The 19,585-nt window shown below is 38.4% G+C and overlaps 2 protein-coding genes across 2 annotated transcripts in view; one reads left to right on the top strand and one right to left on the bottom strand.

Moving 5' to 3' along the window:
- Positions 1-5,014, bottom strand: part of tbck (TBC1 domain containing kinase) — a 43,044-nt gene extending 38,030 nt beyond the window's left edge. Inside the window, exons 1-8 of the mRNA XM_034883326.1 lie at positions 4,865-5,014; positions 4,093-4,305; positions 2,636-2,708; positions 2,214-2,328; positions 2,028-2,101; positions 1,206-1,347; positions 1,014-1,074; positions 862-923 (exon numbers count right to left, since the gene is read on the bottom strand). Of these exons, the coding sequence (XP_034739217.1) occupies positions 862-923; positions 1,014-1,074; positions 1,206-1,347; positions 2,028-2,101; positions 2,214-2,328; positions 2,636-2,708; positions 4,093-4,285 (720 nt within the window). The 5' untranslated portion in view covers positions 4,286-4,305; positions 4,865-5,014. The remainder of the gene's footprint in view (positions 1-861; positions 924-1,013; positions 1,075-1,205; positions 1,348-2,027; positions 2,102-2,213; positions 2,329-2,635; positions 2,709-4,092; positions 4,306-4,864) is intronic.
- A 153-nt stretch (positions 5,015-5,167) lies between these two features.
- On the top strand, positions 5,168-19,530 carry aimp1a (aminoacyl tRNA synthetase complex interacting multifunctional protein 1a). The gene is made up of 7 exons (XM_034894116.1): positions 5,168-5,427; positions 8,673-8,803; positions 10,131-10,244; positions 13,437-13,598; positions 15,209-15,417; positions 17,284-17,452; positions 19,225-19,530. The coding sequence occupies exons 1-7, from the start codon at positions 5,261-5,263 to the stop codon at positions 19,389-19,391; spliced, it is 1,119 nt and encodes a 372-aa protein (XP_034750007.1). The 5' UTR covers positions 5,168-5,260; the 3' UTR covers positions 19,392-19,530.
- Positions 19,531-19,585: the final 55 nt, after the last annotated feature.

Raw genomic sequence — 19,585 nt, 5'->3', positions numbered from 1 at the left:
GTACCTACAATACATACAGGTCTCCTTTAACCTCCCAATAGTCTCACAATAAAGGCAGGATTAGGAAATGTTTAAACAAAACTTCTTGTGAGACTACATGCCTAAATGAACTTATTTTAACATATAAAATAATTTAAAGTTTGTAATTCTAAATTAATGAACAATATAAAACTGTATTTATTATGATTTCTGGCAAGAGACAACGCTTACACGCAAAGGACCCTTTAGCTTTTAAACTTAACACTTAAAAACATCTTCAAAATCTATCCATCAACACCTTTGAGTATCGCCTGTAGCACTGATTATAGAAAACTGTCAAGTGTTGTTAAGTCAAGTAAAGTTGGCATCAAATGCTGACTCTAAGGGTCCTATTTTAACATCTAAGCGCACTGCATAAAGTGCATGGTGCAGATGCATTTAGGGCATGTCCAAATCCACTTTCACACATTTGATGGCGGAAAACAGGGTCTGTGCACTGGATAAATCAATAAACCAATCAGAGTGTATTCTTCCATTCCCTTTAAAAGCCAGGCGCTGGACGGGAAATTGACAACTCCATCGGTCTTCAAAGATCAAGATCATTTTTGATCAAAATCAGTAAAACTAAAAAACATTTTATATAGGCAAAGATCTTTATTCAACCATTATGCGTTGAGCAGTTTGGTATTATTGTTGAGTAAAACCATAAAAGATTTCCCAAACTAAGATATTTACTTAAAATAAGTATTGTTTTGGTATCAGTACCTGAACTTTGTATTGTTTTTAATTATTATTATTATTTAATTATTAATAATTGTCATGTCTTTTTATATAAAGTATCTTACTGAAAATGATCAAGGCTGCCAATGATTTTTATTTTACCTTAATAGTATCAAGGCAGCCGTGTTCCTCAGCAAGGACAGTGACAATGTCGTCCATGCAACCTGAGAATGACAAACAATTTCCAGGGTGCACTAATTGAGTTTAAGAGCATTTTGCTCAGTACTTAAAATAATGACGTCCTTTTCACTCACCCAAGGTTAGAATGAATTTCAATCTCTCACTTATATGAATATTCTGCAGCAGTCGTCTACCCTGTAATTGATTGATAGCATTAGAATTCATGGTGGAAATTATCTATACAGCATGAGTACATCATACAAAACCCAAATAGCATAAAAAAAACGCCTTATTCCTGTATGAAGATGTTTATGAAGGTTTCTTACTGCATATAATTCAAAGAGCAAAACCCCAAGAGACCAGACATCTGTCTTAGGTCCTGAAGGCAGAGGAGTTGCATCATGGGAAGAGTCACTGGGGTGAAAGGAGCCCTGAGCAATCACCTCTGGAGCAAGGTATGATGGGTACCTGCGGTAATGTTTACAGAACAGATAAGCACATTACTTAGAATTCCCTATATAATTAATAACTATAATAAACAACTGCTTTACCAGTTCAGTGCAGAAACATAAGGTCATAGTGTGTAAACAAGTGAGCTTTGATAAATTATTAAGTTTTAGAGGGTCCCTTCCATATTAGAAATTATTATTATTTAATTGCAAAATTACTCTATGATATTTCTCACATTTCTATCATTTTGTGATGCATATACAGTTGTTCCTGGGGACAATCTGCAGAGCAGTTTGATAGTTACAATTAATACATTTTCCATCCAGATGTTTCATTGAAAGTCAAGTGTGTGTGCCATCATTTCTCTTTTCAATCTGCAAAGGATAGTACAAAGAGATACTTGGTAGAACACAAAGGCCTTTGGATCAGGATGAAAGTCCAGTGATTTGTTACAGTGCCTAAACCAGGAAGCTATTTTGATTTCCTAAAAGCTGCTTTCTAAGATAAAAGCATGGGCCATTATGCATCAATGTTATCGTCAAGTCCTGCTTTTATGACGTGACTAACAGCGAACAGACACAAGTGAACTTTTGAGCCTGAACAGACTGCTCACATGGCTCAGTCCCAACAGGTGAAGCGTTACAGAAGAGCACTAAAGGACCTTTAACAGTGATGAATGAGGGAAAAAAAAGACGTACCCAATGGGAAAATCTACATCGGCCCCATGATCCGTCATGTGATAAAGGCCAAACTTTACCAGCTTGACATTCCCCTACAAAGAAAGCCATGTATCTTAGAATAACAGTATTACATTTAACAATCATTATATTGTCTAATTGGAAAGTAAAACATAAACATACATACATACAACAGCTCAATTTTACCTTGCAGTCCATGAGCACATTGTGTGCACTGAGAGCTCTGTGCACCATACCATGTTTGTTCATAAACTCCAGACCTTCAAGGACCTCATAGGCTATCCGCAGCACTGTCTCTGGGCTAAAACACACAAAAACATGACAGTGTGTCGAACACAGCTGTGGCTGGTCCAGAGATATGTTAAAGAAATGATCTACATTTTCAACACTATAGTAATAGGAATTCCTATTCACTGTTGTTAATTTGCAAATGTATCCTCAGATGGCAATGTTAATGAATTTTATTCCCCTGTCTGTGATATCAAATATAATTTAAATATACACAAAATGCATCAATAACCGAATACAAGTGAAAGTGAAGGCAGAAAGCAGAACGGGTCCATCATAAATATTGTAATTACATCATGAGAATTTAATGATAATCTCACCTGGCTGTTTTCCCCTGTTTTTGAAAATCACTCAAACTGCTTTCAAAGTGTTCAGCAACAACAATCAGGCGTTCTATAGGGCAAGAAGAAGATACCAAAGTTAAAGATACACAAGATAAGCAAATATTTGTTGATATGTATATATAATAAATAAGCATGTATTGATTCTACCCCTCTGGCAATAAAAAAAGGAGGTTAAATGCATATTTAAGTGCTCATATTACGCTTCTTTCCTTTCCTTTATTAGTATATAGTATAGTATATAGTGTGTATAGTGGTACAGGAGTGAGATTCCGCTTAAACAGAGAGCTCAACACACAGGTTGAAAAGAGGATCTGCAGTAATGTGCAGTACAACAAATATATGGTGTTCTGAAAATTCAACCACATAAACCTATTCTGGTACAACCTCTAAATATAATTATTCCTGAAAATGAGCATTATATTAGCACTTTAAAAAATATATACTATATAGCAACTTTGAGGGCTGTAGTTTGTGGTGGTCCTGTGTTGGACTCCAATTAAAAGCATGATGTCCTGTTATTGTTTTCAGCACATACTGACAGAACACCTCGTATGTTCTGTTATGTTCTTAAAATGTGCAGACAACACCACTGTCATTGGGCTCATCCAGGATGGTGACGAGTCTGCATATTGGCAACAGATTGATAATTTGGTGCTCTGGTGCGGTCAACACAACCTAGAGCAAACACTCTAAAGACTGTGGAGATGGAGGTGGACTTTAGGAAGCACCCCACAGTGATGCCCTTCCTCACAATATCCAATAGCCCAGTGTCAAATGTAGACTCATTCAAGTTTCTGGGCTCCTGTCTCTGTGTATTATGTTGACATGTGCCTATATTTATATTGTTGTCTCTATTGTACAGTATGTGTCAAAATTACTATTACTATTATTTGTCTACTGAATCTTTACTACTACACGTCTATTTGTTGACTGTACAGAGAGTTAACACCTACCAAAGTCAAATTCCTTGTTTATTTAAGTATACTTGGCTATAAAGATATAGATATAGATAAAACTAGATATCATCTTAGATTTTGGATATATCGTAATATGGTAAGTGTTGTCTTTACCTGGTTTAACAGGCTGCATTGCAGTAAAGTGATGCCATTTTCAGAACATACAAGACTGTTCTAGCTGTTCTATTATTTACTTTTACCCACTAAATTATGAAATCATTTCTGGAGAATATTTATCAAAAATCTCATTGTGTAAATAACATTTTTTAAACCACCAATAGTCAACCATACAATATCGTCGCAATATCGACATCGAGGTATTTTGAAAAGAATATCGTGACATCTGATTTTTGTGAGTATACCCACTTCCTCCTCATTAACCTACCCATCTTCCTAGTACTACATGCACCTTATCAACTAAAACTACACCATAGGTGTACAGGATATACACCAAAAGGGTGAGTCAGAAAGTCATACCATGTTTCCCTCGGGAGATGTCCACATATTGGCAGAGTCTGGGGTGAGTGATGGTCTTGAGGATCTGGAAACGTCCCAGTATTTTAATAGAGTTGGGGGTAAGAGGAAGACCATTGCTCCCACAGACATCATGAGGTAGAGCTGAGGCAAAGAAGGTGAGGGCCCCCAACTGAGCGTCTTTGAGGGGCCTCATCTCACCACTGGCTTCAAGAACTGATAATGGAAAAAAAATGCCTTCAATATATGATTTATATGGGATAACATATATATGTATGAATGTGAGGAACATTCTGATCATCAGCATGGTATATATTACAATACAATTTCACAGTGGTGCCATCCAGGGGGTTAAAAACTGGTTAAACTGTTATAACGCAGGCATTTAGAAAAAGGGGCAAGAGCACTTCCTCGTTGCCCATTTTTTGACAATTTTTCAGTCAAAATACCACAACAATGTGCATTGGGTTAACTGCTTAGCCACAAGTCAAGCTCTGTATGTTAATGTTAACGCTGACTGAGGCAAAGACCATTTAAGTGATCTGTCAAAACTGCCAAGTAACGTAAGGCCAGCTAGTTAAGTTATGCATTATATTTACACCATATACCATATGTACTGTAGATTAACTTCGGACACGAACGAAACAATGTTCACAGTGATGCTGCAGTTAAACCTACTGTGAATATGTAGCTAACATGGAAATAACTGCCTTATTGGATCGGGTAGAAAAGAATGATGTAATGTGCATAACATCCCAAAAATATGTGTACTCACGCTTAATGGAGAAGCTGTATGGTCATGACGACAGAATTAACTAGAAATTATTGATAAAATGTGTTTGAAATGAATTCCTTCCCTGCCTCTGCGATGTGATGGAAACAGCTGAGATAACGTGATCGATGACGTTATTTGTGTGCGACAAAGTAGGGCACACAAAACAAGATATAATAATGTTGAATAAACTAATGAAATTAAATCAAAGAAGTTATTTCAAATCCTTTGCAAAGTTCTTATTGAATTATTGTTTTTCGTATTTTTGGAAGAGTTTAATTTCTGATTTGAGTAGCTAATTACATACAGGCAAAACCCGTTGCCTCCTTACATTTTGAGACGTTATCCGATCTGTAGAACATATGGCTAGTGAACGCTAAAGGACTCCTTCCCATCGGGATGTGTAGAGATCTAACAGCGGGCCCTGAATCAGCCTCACCGCGGCTAGCTGCTAGCTGCCTGTCTGCCTGTCCGCTAACTCTAGCTGATGTAACGTTAGCAGGAGTAGCAGCTGTCAAGCCCCCACCTCTCCGTAAAACGTGTTGGGGTTGCTGCTCAGAGTTCATGTAAGTTTTATAAACCTTTGTGTTTTTTACTATACTGCTTTAGCTAACTAACTGATTGTAAGCCGTTGATAACGTTTTACCAACCGTTTAGCTAGTATCATTAGCTCACCATTGCTATAGCTAAACGTAGCCTAAAGTCAAGTTGATTTTCCTTGTCTCAGTTTAAAATAACGTTACCAGTTCTGTGTGAGCTGAGCCTTATTTGATTTACCAACACACCCTAATTCATGTTCCGTAAATTATATATTGTTGAGCAATCCAGAAATAAAATAAGACTGTTGTTTGGTTAGGCTACTTCGATTTGCAAATGATTCCATGCTTCAGGTTGGGTTTTATTTTCTAACTATAACGTTAGGTAACATTAACTTATAACTGCAATTAACAGTCGGTAATCGATTAAACTGTAGAGTATGTCGCAATAAAACCGAAAAAACTAATTTGAAAACAGAACAATTGACGTAAATCCTCACATTTCATTTGAGAAGTAAACAATAACACAAGTCATTAGCTATACAAATGATGCAATAATACTGTTGGCTGCTTGGAATGTATAAAATAAGTACCATAAACAATTATTTAAAAACAAAATCAATTAATTTGCTGTCTGGGATCATATCATTTCAGCCCTCTTCTAAAATATGTGTGTACAATGGCTTCTCCTTTAAACAAATAAGAAAATATAGAAATAGAACATATGACATTGGGCACTTGACATTATAATAAAATTTAATATTCAAAACATTTAATAGCGATAGTTTTTTTGTGATAGATACAACCCTAATCATTAGAGTCCCACTACTTCTGTCATGTTCCCAGCTGTTTTCAATGCAGACCTTAACAGCAATTGGTATTTTTTTATGACATATATTTTTTCAGTTATCAACGTCAGATCACTTATTATCCAATTTCATGAAATATCATATGCACATTGTAAACACTTGCAGGCATGTAAGATTTGAAATCAAATTTACCTGTGCATTGTTAAATACTGAGTGTCCCAATTATTACGGTGATTTTTCACGCAGTTACCATGTATACATTTATTTTTGCATGTGCATCGTAAAAAAACAAATAAAATCTAATATAAAATAGAAGAGCCCGAATACAGTATGTCCTGAAAAGCAGTGGATATATCTGGTGCAGAAGGCTAAACATCTCATGGTTTATTATAAGTTCAAATGTATGTAGGTCCTTCTAATGCCTTCAGGTGGTGCTGGCATACTGCTCTCTCTTTTCATTTTATGGTCTGGTTGGCAGACAGGTAGGGAATTATACCCTAACAGCCTACAGTATATTTTTACTGTGGGAATGAAGCATGAAAAGAGGAAACACTTGTGTCCTGGTGGGTCTGCTCCCACACTGCCATCATACCGGAGACAGCTGGTGGTTAAATGTAATTCATTTCTGCAACATGATTGGATTCAAACACACTGTGTAGTCTGTGTATAGCTACGCAGTGCTGTCTTTGATATGTTAATTAAAAATGTATGTACATCAAATGTTAGTGTGGGCTATTGAGAACTGACTATGCAAACCAGTCATGCCAATTTTTAGGAGATTTTTAAGGCAGATGCCTTCTCCAGTTGAACACCAACTGTCCCTTGAATAGCACAGTTAACCTGCTGAATTTGTACAGTTTAAAATCAGGAAATTAATCAAAAAAAAGATTTTGATTTTCATACAGTAAAGACGGGTAAATTAGGCATGCTAAAGGCTGCTGAGAGCCCATCTCACTTTAACATTGTTAACACATTTGGGTATTTCCATCTAAAATCCAAAGCTGAAAGGACCCCTTGATGCTGCAGACCGTACCTCGGCCACAGGACCCATTTTCAGGGGTTATCCAAATGAGATCAGCCCTTTTGTGGCTCTTGTCATTACTCCACCACTGGTCTTGTTTAAATCAATTAAGTTTCTCAAAAAGCTATGCTTTGATCCTTGATTTTATCAACTCCAGCTCTTTTGTGTTTCTAATTTCCTCATCCCTTAACATTTTGTTTTCATCTCTGGCCAGCAGTTGTTTTCCAGCGCCTCCCTGTAATATGTGTTAGAAGTTTTCTTCTCCATGCCTCAGCCTTGTAAAATCCTTCTTTTCCTCTTCAAAAAGTTATTACCAAGCTCAACATGACTTTACCACAAACCCAAACTGGTGTCCAGTTGTGTTTTGGCTGCATGGCCCAAGAGTGGCTGATTCCTTTTGAACTTGAACTTAATGTCCAAAACTGAATGATTTGGATGAGAAGTCTGGTTTAATGGATACATCTGAATGTCACTTCTTACTTGTCACTTTTCTTACCTATTGCTATTTTAACAAAGACAGGAATCCATCCAATAATTTAGATTTTACAAGTTGACTTGGAAATTGTCAAGGGTTATGAGGGTTTTATAGACTAAAAAGGCTGCAGAAAACTTTAAATTTAATACATTTGGAATCAAGATTTGCTCAGTTATTGACTTATTGAGATGAAAAGCAACACGTTCTGATTAATTTCTCGGCATGCCTTGTGGACAGAGGTCACATTTTGTCACTTCGGGCAACCAGCCAAAATATATCAGTCATAAAAAAGTCCTATTAGCGAATGTGTTTAACGTACTAGAGCTGCATGTTGAAAACATGTCTGATTATGATTGTTGTCAAACATATTGCAATATAACATCTAGAGTGCCAAACTGTTGCTATAGGAATACCAAGTGTTTAATAATGAAGTAAAATAATGAAGTAAAACACTACCACTACATAACATTTAACAAAATAGGAAATCCCAGTACAACGTAATGCCAACAACAGCCCTGCAACACATACCACTTTTTGTGGAAAATAAAATGTTCAGTTTTTGTTGAGACTCTCAGAGATGAGTTGACATACCGTAACTCCATGGTCATTTTTGAGGCTGTAGTTTGTGGTGTGTGGTTCTGGAATGCAAACTCCAAACACGTATCTTTGTAGATGTTCAGCATAGTACTTGAGAATGCCATCTCTTTTTAAAGTACTTTGTTAGTGTCACTTAAGTAAACTTGAAAGGACATGGGAACTTTATATTCACGCTACTTGTGAGCTTGATGCATGAACTATTGCCTCCCTTTTAAACCAAATGAAAGATACTCCAGCTGTAAAGTCCAGGAAGATATTGCAGTACTGGCCCATATTGTGTTTCATGATGTTGGAATGTAATCTGTTTAATATATTTCATAGCTCTAAAATCTGTCTTTATGATTGATTGCTGTTTGTCTTTTTTGTCTGTTAGGTTTTTAGCTCGCTCCTTGTTTAAGATGTCAAGTCCCAATCCTTTATTGAGGCTGGAGCAGCGAGCAGCCGAGGCTGACCAGATCATCGAGTACCTGAAACAACAAGTCCAGCTGCTAAAGGATAAAGCCAGTAAGAGAAGCACAACCATACACCAAAATGCTTATATGTAGAACTTTTTTTTTCAGTTGATTCCTAGCTAATTCATAATAAAAACAGTCTTACAAAAGCTATATTTAGGTTTAAATTACACTACGGATTTGTCTATATTGGCTACATTTCTATGCAAAAAGTCCTTGTGCTGTGCTAAGGTTAGGGCTACACGATTATGGACAAAATAATAATCACGATTATTTGGATCAATATTGTGATCACGATTATTCTAACGATTATTTGTTGATTTTAACCAAAACAAACAATACAGCTGAAACACATGTAAATTAAAATTAGCTAAATAAATAGCGTAGGATTTTTTTTTTTTTTTAATGCATCTCTGAGAAAGCTCCTTAACTTGTTTTCAACAATAACTGATTAGAAAAGCTAGGGAGAGAGGGGGAGTGCAATGGACTGCTCACAGCGACGGCTGATCGTTACGACTGGGTCCAAGACCGGTCGAATGGCGGATACACACATCGTGTGTATGAAATGTCTGTATCGTCACTGCAGGTCCAGCAGCTCCGTCTCACACGCTGTTACTCTATCAACTGAAGTTAGTTGCATTCAATAACTTCCTCTGTGTTCTTTGCCGTGGCGGCCGCGATAGCAGTTGCCCGCGGAAACACTGGTACAAATACAGGTTTGCCCTTCATACTTAACAATATACAGCTGTGTTAATAAAAAATTAAAACTGTAGACAAATGTCAGAAGTGTGGACCGGCGCTGTGTGGCCAGGCTGCGCGGAGAGTAAGAGGAGAGAGAGTCCAACACTGTAATGAATTTCTGTATTGGCTGTTAGAGTGACATCATTTTGGCTGAAGAGCTGCTTACGTACATGATTCACAGTTTCATGATTTAAAGAGTAAAATCCCTCTACTGGCAGTTTTATGAAACCCGAGGCACTTACATTTACATGGATTGTCATTCTGAAGATAATTTTCCTAAGCTTTACTCAAACAGGTCTCCAAATCATCATTTAAAAATAAATAATCGTTGGATACATGTTAATATTGTTAGATAGAGTTTTTGTCATATTTTAATACACTGAGTGAGCAGAACTTTCCTTTTCTGTTGCAGTTGTTTAAATGGTTAAGCTACACTTTGAATCATCTCCATGATCTTGTGTAATAACATCCTTGTTAATGCATTGCGGTCACAATGGAAGAAATGTGAATTATGAAATGTGAATTATTCCAAAAGGCTGAAAACGTGTTTTTATGTAATTTAAGACAGTTTGGGACTATTTTTAAAAGTGAAATTTCATTCCAGTGCTGAGAGCTAACAAGAATTTGCCTTGCTGCAGTTGTCCAGGCCAGTGTCAGAGAAGAGAAGAAGCTTATGGTGGAGAATGCCAAACTGAAGAATGACATTGAGGAACTGAAAAAACAGCTGCTGGAAAAAGAGAAGAAGAGGGGAGGTATGTTGGTTTTGGCTTCCAGCAAAGAATGGCAGATCAAATGTTTGTTTGTCTTTAAAAAAAAAAAAAAAAGACCTTGATGTTGTTATCCTTTATATCTAGTTCTAGACGCGTCTGTGTGCCTTACACAGAAACATTTGATGTCAGTTGTTGCTCATTATTGCATTGTTTGGTTTGTACTATCAAAGATAACATCTTGTGCATTCTCGCCTCAGCCCATTATAACCAGATCTTCTTTTTGGGGGGTTTTATTATAAGCAGCCATAGTGCTTCAACAATCCCCATTAGAGTGATGGGGACAACATGTCTGTCAGCTATTTTGAATCTGACATACGTTGACATTTGAGAGCAAACAGCTCAGATCATTAACATACATTTAATGTTTTCCAGAAAGACGCTCCAGGAAAATAGGGGGACTGGAAGAAATAAGCAATTTAACCTTATTCAAATAGACTCAATGTGTTAGTGTTGGAACGTAGAAAGAATGCGTTCCAAAAGACCCGAGCCTATGTTTTTCCACGCATTGTATCTAATTGTGAGGTTTTATTTTTTTTCAATAGCTAAAAGGTGGCATGAAATTGCTTGAAAACGTGGATAAATATTAACCTTTTTGGTAAAGGATTTTCAGTCACCTTTTCTTTGTTATTGAGATAAGAAAAAATAACTATTGAATCCATCCATCCATCCATCCATCTTTGTCCGCTTATCCGGTATCGGGTCACAGGGGCAGCAGCTCCAGCAGGGGACCCCAAACTTCCCTTTCCCGAGCCACATTAATCATCTCCAACTGGGGGGTCCCAAGACGTTCCCAGGCCAAGTTGGAGATATAATCCCTCCACCTAGTCCTGGGTCAACCCTGAGGCCTCCTCCCAGCTGGACGTGCCCGGAACACCTTCCTAGGGAGGCGTCCAGGAGGCATCCTTACCAGTTGTCCAAACCACTTCAACTGGCTCCTTTTGACGCAAAGCAACAGCGGCTCTACTCCAAGCTAGACTTTACCAGGAAGGGTGAGAAGTGTGACACCCCTGTAATTGGTACACACCCTCTGGTACCCCTTTTTGAAGAGGGCAACCACCACCCTTGTCTGCCACTCCCTAGCCACCGCCCCAGACCTCCATGCAATGTTGGAAGAGGCGAGTCAACCAAGACAGCCCCTCCACACTCAGACCTCTCAGCATTTCTGGACAGATCTAATCAGTTCCTGGGGCTTTGTCACTGTGGAGTTTTTTAACTACCTGAGTGACTTCCACCAGGGAAATTGACGACAATCCCCCTTCATCCTCCAGCTCTGCCTCTACCATAGAGGGTGTGTAAGCTGGATTTAGGATTTCCTCAAAGTGCTCCTTCCACCTTCCTATTACCTCCTAAGTTGAGGTCAACAGGATCCCATCCTTACTGTACACAGCTTGGATGGTTCCCTACTTCCCCTTCCTGAGGTGGCGAACGTTTTTTCAAAAGCACCTTGGTGCCAACCAAAAGTCCTTCTCCATGTCTTCTCCAAACGTCTCCCACACCCACTGCTTTGCCTCTTTTACGGAAGAGGCTGCCGCCCTTCGGGCACTTTGGTACCTTGCAACTGCCTCTGGATCCCCCAGCATATCCCGAAAAGACTCCTTCTTCAGTCGGACGGCTTCCCTAACTTCCGGTGTCCACCAGGGTGTTTGTGGGTTACCACCCCTTGAGTTACCTAAGACCACAGCTCTCAACTGCAGCTTCAGCAATGGAAACTTTGAAAAGTGTCCACTCCAGTTCAATGCCTCAAGCCTCCACCGGTATGCACAAAAAGCTCCTCCAAAGGTGTAAGTTGAAAGTCTGTCAGACAGGGCCCTCTTCCAGACATTCCCAATTGAGCCCCATACAGGACTCGTTTCAAGGTCTCCAAGAAGGCTGAATACTCCGAGCTCTTGTTTGGTGCATGTGCACAAAAAAGGCAACCCTCTCGTCCAACGGGGTAAACTCTAAGGCAGCGGCGCTCAGCCGGGGGCTTGCTTCAACGCCCTTTTAAAGTTAAACACAAGCATTGGTCAAACCCACAGACATTTATTTGCAATCATTTTTTGGGTCCACTTTGGTTGTCATATTATAACATATATTAAATTGTAATGGCAAACATGATTGCAAATGGTTGTCTGTTTACACACTTTTTGAGCAACATAGGCATTCATTTGGTATTGTGACAAATTGTAGTCCCATATTTGCTCCCTTTTAAGCTTTTCTTTGGTCTCACCAGCTCCTGTTTTAAATATCTGGCTCTTTAGCTGCTAAATGCTTTATTGTGTTCACCAGCTAGTTGCCACGTCAGAGTAAAAAAAACAAAACTGGTAGACTGGTGGGTGATAATTCACTGTGGGTTTGTCACCACTAGCAATCCTTTTCACATAACACAGTCGTTTAATTTAGATTTATTATATAACACTATTGATAAATGCAGCTTTAATTTACAATTGTAGTCTGCAATGTAGGATGTAGGACATCTACAATACTTTCATTTGATTAAATGGTGCAACCATATAAACTTAACTGTAGGCATCATACGGTATGTGACATGTCACATAGTGTGTAAACATTTGGTTCTTGATGTCAAAAGCCTTATGAGCAAACTTAAGGGAAATGTCAAAGGTTTAAGGGGTTGGTTAGGTCCTTATCTCAGGTCCTAACATAGAATTAAGGTAATTAAGAGCATTATGGCGACAGTGGTGTGCCTGCAGACCAATGTTTGTCAGACACAGGAACTGGATTTTGTTGGAATTCAAACATCAGGCGCCTTAAATGAGGGGTTAGTTTTTTCTCTAGAGTTATTGTAGGACATTGTTCCCTGCTTTATGGCTGCATTTTCCTTGTTTCCATCAACTTGGAGACTGTGTCATTTTCGCATCTAAACTGTTTGCATCAGGAGAACAGTCCTCCCACTGGGTGTGTAAATAAAGTTCCCTCTGTATCATTTCATTGTACTATGTTGATACAACCAACTCTCTGCGTGAAAAGGGGCAACTACGAGGTAGTGTACCCTGTTTATATGATCTCTTGTATGGCAATGCTGCTATGCTCTTGTCTTTTCACACTTCCGCACAACCTTTTTAAAACTGTAGTCAGAGAGTATCAGTCAGAGATTCTTAAAGTCTTCCAGATAGTAACTGATCCACTATTTGATCATTTATTTTGACTGACCCTTTGCCTGCATCCCTCCTGTAGTGCAGGCAGTGCCCATGCCATCGGGCGACAACAGTGACGGGTGCATTTTGAAGCCCACCCCTCCCAAACCCTCTGGGCCGGCTCCCTCTGCTTCCCCTGCTGCTGCAATCCAGAGTACTCCTCCTAAAGACGAGAGTAAAAAGAAGAAGCCAGAGAAAAAAGGTAACAGCTGTAGGAGAAAAAAAACAATGGCACATTGCAGGGTTTTATCAGGAGTCCTTTTAAAGTTTTCACATCCAATCAAATAAAACTGACGTCTAGTTTTGTCATCGCAGCAAAATTTGTGTCTTGTATTTTATTTTCAGATTGTCAGTAGGAAACCCCAAATAGGGACAGATGCATTACTCTGTCCTTTAAAAGGCAGTTCTCCACTTGAATTTGTAATATCAGGTGATAATGAATGTAAGGCAGCAGTATTGGTCTCTTAAGGTATCCAAGATCTCTGTGCTTCAGTAGTAGGACGTTGAGTGAAGTTTCATTTGTTTTCTGATTAATAAGCTACAATGGTACCAGTAATCCAATTCAAGAATGATTAAATGTTTTGTGGATGTGCATTATTTTAGGACCCGGTCATAAAACCAAGGTATGTGTCAAATATAATGGCATTAAACTGTTTTACATTTGTGATTAAATCCCTTCCACAGAAATTCAATGAATTTGCAATAAATCACTTAAATACTTAGTTTTACTTCAGCAATTAGTTATCCAGAATAATTAGATGAGCTGTCCGTTATGGACGGGGAATAATTAGCACTGGATGTGTTTACAGTGGTTATAAGGAAGAGAAAGAAACTTTAAGACACCGACAAATGCATTTCTGTGTCTGGAATTTTTTACGTCCAAATGTTAGGGAGCTGTTAATGAGAGTTACTTTTTCCTCTTTTATAAGGTGGTGTGCATGATAAATTCCTCGTCTGTGTTCTCACCTCATCGAAACAGTCATCACTTGTTAGTCTACAAATCCATGTGTAACCTTAAAGTAGTTGGTGATTTCATCACAGAAGAACACTTATTACAGGAGACATGTTGAAAATCAAAAGCAAGGGTTGGAATTCATATTATTCAGATCTGGTGTGGGATCAGAGGAATGATTAAAGACTGTATGATCATTTGATCAGAGCAACCCACTGGAATGAATGTGTAGGCAAACCAGGCGAGTGAAAGGTACTTTGTCTCTTGGAAGGGAAGCATCTGCTCTTCTGCTATGTAATTGGAACATGTAGCAGTCAGCCAAAAGGGGATATTAGTATGGTCATTTAGTCAAGATACTGATGTCCCTGCCCGACATTTCTGGGAAGAGGTGAAAAAGTAATTGTCTTTTCCTTAATTTTTTTAATGTACTTATGGATCACTTGAAACACATGCCCCTGCATGAGGCCGGTCATTGGTGGGCTTTGTTTTCATTTATAGGAGGAAATTAAATCAGATTCCAGGCAGATGCCCAGTATTCTTTCAACTGTGATTTGTTTTTTATAATTTCCCTTGGAGCGATACCAGTTGGCTGAAATATTCTCAGTGCTTTAAAGCAAACACTTCCGATAATGTCATGCATATTTAGCATGGAAACTCTTACATATGCTTCTGTTCAGCAAATCTTCTCTCAACAGATGATTTTAGCTACTATCTGTGCTGAAAGTGCATCAAATTGAACACCCGACCAAAGTGTTATACCAAAGTTGTTGAAATAGCACAAATAAATTGCTCAGAAATACTAAAATGATTCAATGCCAAGCATGTAGTAACAGTGTTTGCATCTTCTTCTTTTTTGCCAGGAGGGGAGAAGGCAGAGAAGAAGCAGGCAGCGCTCAGCCAAGAAGATGCCAAGGTGGATGTGTCTCGTCTGGACCTGCGTGTTGGACGTATAATCACGGCTGAGAAGCACCCAGACGCCGACAGTCTCTATGTGGAGCAGGTGGATGTGGGGGAGGCTTCTCCGAGGACGGTGGTCAGCGGGTTGGTCAAGCACATACCTCTGGACCAGGTACTGTGCAGCTCCTATACAGTACACTCTAAGGAACCTGTCTTGCATCCGGCGCAGCGCGGCACAAAGCCTGACGCAAGTGTCTTTGCTAGTTTAAGCTAGTTTATAGCTTAGGTTAGCCACCTTGTCTCGGCTTGTGAAGTAGAAAGCCGTTCCGATTTTGAACACTTCACCAAAAAACTGAAGGCAGATGACATTCAGAAACCTGTATCTCACTCAAAACAGCATTGATAGTTTTTTTCAAGTTTGTATGCGTGTGAAAGCACCAGAGACACAAAATAACAGAAAAAAAAGTATTAAGAATAGTTTTACAGTTCAGTGTTTTCACTGTTGATTTGTTAAACTTTTTCACTGTTTTTAAAATAACAAAATGGTAACATCTTTCGAAAGTCAATGAGTAATCGTGTTAAATATTTTTGATTGCAATATTGATCAAAATAATGATTATAGTTTTTCCCATAATTGAACAGCCCTAAAGTACACTTCAATACAAACTAGTTTTTCATGTTAACTTACACCCTACAGAGATTCTATTTTAAGCTTGTCTTTACTAGACACACAAGCAGTGCTGTATGTATACATTAATGGCTCACTCGGGTCATAAGGATTTATTAGTCAATTTAAAGTGACTTATTAGGTAAAGTCTGTGCTGACGGTTCTGCTTATAAGCTCAACATTTAATGTTGGTGATTCAAGTTCTCCATCAAATATTGGTGTTTATTTGCTTTCACATTAATGATTTGCTCCTGGAGCAAAGTAATTTGTGCACTAGTTACTTTTATAGTTGTCGTATTTTAAACTTTGTCTCGTCATACTTCTAGAACAGGGTACCTTTGTGCATTACACTTCTGCATTACACTGTATGTATCCTTTAAATGGAACCATGTGCTTGCTGAAACCATGTGTAACAAACCCTGTCCAACTTTGTCAAAAAAAAGAAGCTCTTACAACCTAAAGGAAAAATACTTGGAAGTGAATACAGTTTTTTCCATGCACACAGACAAATAATAGACATTAGCTTTTTACTGTAAAACTGTTGACACTGTTGCAGCAATGGCATTTTGTGGCAGTAACTACAGTTAGAAATGCCAAACCACTGCTGCTTTTGTGTATCAGCATCAGTCCATTACTTACAGTCCAAAATCAAGTTATTACTTTACTTTCTTATTTGTATGAGCCATTACCTATTTCTGTCAAGCAAGCAGGGGTTAAATATCTGAGGAAATATATTATGGTTTTTATGGCAGTACTCCTGATTGTCTGTTGTATTCAGATAAATATAGGGTCGTTATAAAAGTTCAATGCAAGTCTGAGACAAAAAATATTGTTAGTCAAACAGTTTGTTTTGTAAATACTGTTGCAGAACATTCGGATACTATCCTTGACTTGAGATGAAAAATGAAAACAAGAACTGTGTACCAAGACCCTGTCAACATGAGGGATTTTAGATTTATATAGCAATTTCTAAGAGGATACTCCTCAAAAAAAGGTATGATTATTTTTTGGGAACTGGGATACATCGTCACATGGATTGCCGGATTTTGCTTTCTCTCTGCTTTTGGCAGAAACTGCCTTTGGTCTTCTTTTAAATTTTGGTAAGCCGCAGAAGTCTCCAGGCTCGAGCTTTAAAGTTTTCCTGTTTGCTCTCTTTGGTTTATGTAATAAGGCAAACAAACCATAAACCTCGGACAAAGTCACTTTAAATTAAGAGATTGGAGTTGGTATTATTGTTTATATTGGATTATGACCACATCAGTTGAAGGTGGTTATTTTTCTGAAGTTAATGGGGTATTCTTTGTTTTTCTTCTCTATTGTCAAGGGTTTTTGGGCTGTAAAAATGTATTTAATCTTCTGTCCCCCATGCAGATGCAAAACCGCATGGCAGTTCTGCTATGTAACCTGAAGCCAGCCAAAATGAGAGGAGTGATGTCCCAGGCTATGGTCATGTGTGCCAGCTCACCAGACAAGGTTGAAATTCTCGATCCCCCGAGTGGAGCAGCACCAGGGGACAGACTTACTTTCCAGGGTTTCCCAGGTACCACATGATTACCATACCCTTCAAAACATAAAATGCTTCAATGTTACAATTATATTCAACCAAACAGACGCTATGCTTCCTCAACACTGAGTGACTATCAATGAATGTCATAGAAAAAAGCCTACTGAAAGAATTTTCCCAGCCTAGTTTCCACAAAGTGCCTGACTTTAGGAATCAAAGGGTGTCGTTTAACCTCCTCACTGCCAGAAACAACACCAATCACGATGAATCTCAGACCCCACTGAAAGCTCTCATTGAAGGACTCCTCAACTCTGTTTGGTGGTGGCTAAATGGCCTGTGACTGCTGCTTTGACAAACTAATCAACGCTTATAGCTGGGAATGTAACCTTTTTTTTTTTTTTTAAATAGTCAGTTGGAAGGATAAGTGTCCTACAATTATCTTGTTAAGTTTGACAAATGTAAATTGGTTTGTAAAAAAAAAAAAAAAGAACACGTAAACCCTATTTCTTAGTAGTTTACACATCCACAAGAGTCTAGGTCCCTCCTGTGAAGTATTCCAAACCCAACCTCTAATGAACGTGACCTACAAACAAAGACCGTTACAAACAGAACGTGATGTAAGTCTCTCTAGTTCCAAAAACTCACATTTATAATATGAATTGTGGAATAAGTGGAATATCAATGACAAGCGTTGGTCTTGTTGTTCTCATTCTTTTAAAAACAAAAAGCAAAATTGCAGTTTCCTGTGAAGAGGATGATATAATGAAAGTGGATCTGTGGCCCAGCTAGCCCAGGTGCATCAGCCAAGGCTTTCATCCCTGCAGTACACACGTGCCAGCCACTCTAAAAGCTATTTGATTCATGAGGGATCTCTTTGTCGGGAAATTATTTTTATGGATCCTTCATTAAAGAGAGTCCTATTCAAAACCTGGTTGATGTTGATTTGTTATGGTGCCTTGTTCTTGTGCGTTTAAACAGTAACAAATTAAGCTTTCTTCTGAAGTACATATAATGAAAAAAATAAAAATAAAGTTCTACTTTTCCTCTTTTCTCCCACCAAAGGGCCATAGTACAGATTCAATTACAGCCAATTCACTGCTGGTGTTACTTGGTGTAATTGCCCAGTGTTTCTGCTTAAACTTAAGAATGTGCTCAAGATGCTCATCAAAACCTCTTTCACGCTTCTGATCAAAACTGATTGTTGCCATTCTTGGGTCATAAAACGGCAGAAATGGGCGCGTTAGGAAATTAAACTCATTTGTCCTCCTACACTAAGATGGTTATGTAGAGAGAAACAAGTTGACACCAGATAGAAGCCAATCAGTACCGTCTATGATTTTTCACAAAAGCCTGTCATTGTCAAATGGGAAACTTGCTTTATTGTACCCCCTGCATGCATATTTGTGATTCTGAGAAGTATGGTTTACATTATTGAATTATTGCTAAGAACAGATGGCAGTTTCACAAAGCTGACGCTCCAAAAGAACACGATAGAAAGTCAAACTATTCACGTGGGAAGAATTAAATTAGAATTAGAATTGGCCTGATAGATCACGGCTGTTTGCTCACAATTTGTATTGGCTTTAGCTTATAACAGATAGTATCAGTGCATGCTGACTATGACAAATCCATGAAGGAAAAGTTATCAGTGTGTCGCATTATTAATAGTATTAAAACAGCATTTCAGGAAGATTTGCAAAGACATGACATGCCACAAAACGTTAATAAAACATCAGTCCTGGATCCATAAATCTTGAATCTGTGATGGAGAATCAGTTTCTATCAATCAAACTAACTTCTCGTTGCAGGTGAACCAGACAAAGAGCTGAACCCCAAAAAGAAGGTGTGGGAGCAGATTCAGCCAGACCTACGCACAGACGGCCAGTGTGTTGCAACCTACAAGGGAGCTGCCTTTGAAGTCGCCGGCAAGGGAGTGTGCAAAGCCCAAACCATGAGCAACAGTGGAATAAAATAATACCAGAGCTGCTTCAAATAGCTTATTGTTTACTTCATTTGCATAATGAAGATGACAGTGTTGAGAAAAGGGAGGGTGATCAATTGAAGTAAATGTTTTGAAGATGTTCAATAAAGGGATTTGAAAAAGTGAGTCCTAAGAATCTGTCCTACGACAATCCACTCTTTTCTTTTTTTGACCGATAAAGTCATGGT

The sequence above is a fragment of the Etheostoma cragini genome, chromosome 2, assembly GCF_013103735.1.
Source record: "Etheostoma cragini isolate CJK2018 chromosome 2, CSU_Ecrag_1.0, whole genome shotgun sequence".
Classification (NCBI taxonomy): Eukaryota; Metazoa; Chordata; class Actinopteri; order Perciformes; family Percidae; genus Etheostoma; species Etheostoma cragini.
The sequence above is the reverse complement of the archived record's forward strand: the minus strand, read 5'-3'. Positions and strand labels throughout refer to the sequence as shown.

Coding starts and splice junctions, on each gene's coding strand:
- aimp1a (XM_034894116.1), top strand. CDS start 5,261: ATGTGTAGAGATCTAACAGCGGGCCCTGAATCAGCCTCACCGCGGCTA. Junction 5,428..8,672: donor GGTTGCTGCTCAGAGTTCAT/GTAAGTTTTATA, acceptor TTTGTCTGTTAG/GTTTTTAGCTCGCTCCTTGT. Junction 17,453..19,224: donor TACTTTCCAGGGTTTCCCAG/GTACCACATGAT, acceptor TTCTCGTTGCAG/GTGAACCAGACAAAGAGCTG.